Genomic DNA, 1,573 nt, shown 5'->3' on the forward strand with positions numbered 1-1,573 from the left:
TATATATATATATATGTATGTATGTTTGCTTCTCAGTCTTACGGCTCCGGGTTTTTGTCTCACTGCGTGACACCTTGGTCAATATCTTCTACTATGGCCTCAGGCCGATCAGAGAGTTGTGAGTGGATTTGGTAGGCGGTAACTGAAAGAAATCCCTCGTGTATGCATCATGTATGTATACATATAGATGTAGGTATGTACATATATGTATGGATATATGCATATATTTATGTATTATATATATATATATATATAATTTGATAAACACAATACATGTTATTATGTGCTATTATTAATTTCATGTGATGGGTGCATGCCAAGCCTGGCAGTATTTTTAACACGTCTAGTGTCTCAGAACAATACTGTCAACACATAAAAACATATATTGTGTTTATTAAATAATATTTATCTCTCACCAGATGGAGTACTTTTTTGTTGGTCTTACCGTCACGGAACAGTACACTATATACATATGTGTGTGTGTATTTATGTATGTATGTGTATGTGTGTGCGCGCGCATGCGTGTATTTGTCATTCGCCACCGTTTGACAACTCATAGCGTGTTTACACTCTGTTAACTTAGCGGTTTTATAATAGATACCGATATAATAAAAAAGACTAGGGTCAATTCGACCGACTGAAATTCTTCAAGGGAATGTCACAGTCTAATGTCTGAAACGGGTAAAAGATAAAAGATGCACATGAATATATATTTAAAGTTGTATTTTTTATTGATCAGCGAGGAAGTAATCTATGTGTTCGCTTGAACTGTTAAAATAGCAGTCAAATTTTCCCGAATACACGTATATTGGATGAAATAGTACCAAATGCTCACCGAACAAAGATGGTTATGGCTCGAATGTGTTTGATCACAGGATTGTTCGTTTAACGTTGACACGATTTTAAACAACTTGAATAACTAAACTTTTGTTTATGGTTTGAATGAGAGAAAAAAAAGGGGGAGGAGAGAAAAATAAGAGAAAGAGAAAGGAGGAGAAAAGGCAAGAAAGGAAGAGAGAGAGGGGGTGGTGGTGAGAGCAAGAAAGGTGGAGGATGAATGAGAGTGATAGAAAGAGAACAAAAACAGTGAGGGTATCAGGACGTTTTATCGTCTGTAATGGAAAAAGCAAAATATAGAGCAATTTTTCACTCACCATGAGTGTTTAAAACGGTCGTCAAGTAGGGTGGTAGGCGGCATCATCAACATCGGATACATCATTGAAAGGTCCTTGGCCAAATTGGTAAACACCGGCACCACGTGTTTAGTTATAATGTTTGGGTTAAACTTTCAGTGTCTTAGACCTGAAGAATGTTCACAGGCAAGCTTTCAGTTCTTCGAGATGTTGAGATCGAATATTATTGTCATGTAAATTTAAAGGTTGTGGGAATAGACTCAATGGAGTGCTGATCAACAGCTATCGTTACCGATAAGGAGGCATGGACATCGTGTCAATGATTAATAGAAGAGAAACCGAGTAATATCATTTGTGTATAACAAATTTCATATATACAATTATATAATCGTATATTGATCACCTACTATATATATATATATATATATATATATATATAT

The 1,573-nt window shown here is 35.3% G+C and overlaps 1 protein-coding gene across 2 annotated transcripts in view; it reads right to left on the reverse strand.

The window, feature by feature from the left end:
• Positions 1 to 1,573, reverse strand: part of LOC106875377 (neuronal PAS domain-containing protein 3) — a 543,460-nt gene that overhangs the window by 141,808 nt on the left and 400,079 nt on the right. Inside the window, exon 1 of one of the 2 annotated variants that reach the window (XM_014923476.2) lies at positions 1,155 to 1,518. The exons of the other annotated variant lie outside the window; for it this stretch is intronic. Coding sequence (XP_014778962.1) covers positions 1,155 to 1,219 — 65 coding nt within the window. The 5' untranslated portion in view covers positions 1,220 to 1,518. Of the gene's footprint in view, positions 1 to 1,154; positions 1,519 to 1,573 lie in introns of those variants that run through there. 2 annotated transcript variants of the gene reach the window in all.

This window comes from Octopus bimaculoides, chromosome 6, assembly GCF_001194135.2.
Source record: "Octopus bimaculoides isolate UCB-OBI-ISO-001 chromosome 6, ASM119413v2, whole genome shotgun sequence".
Lineage (NCBI taxonomy): Eukaryota > Metazoa > Mollusca > Cephalopoda > Octopoda > Octopodidae > Octopus > Octopus bimaculoides.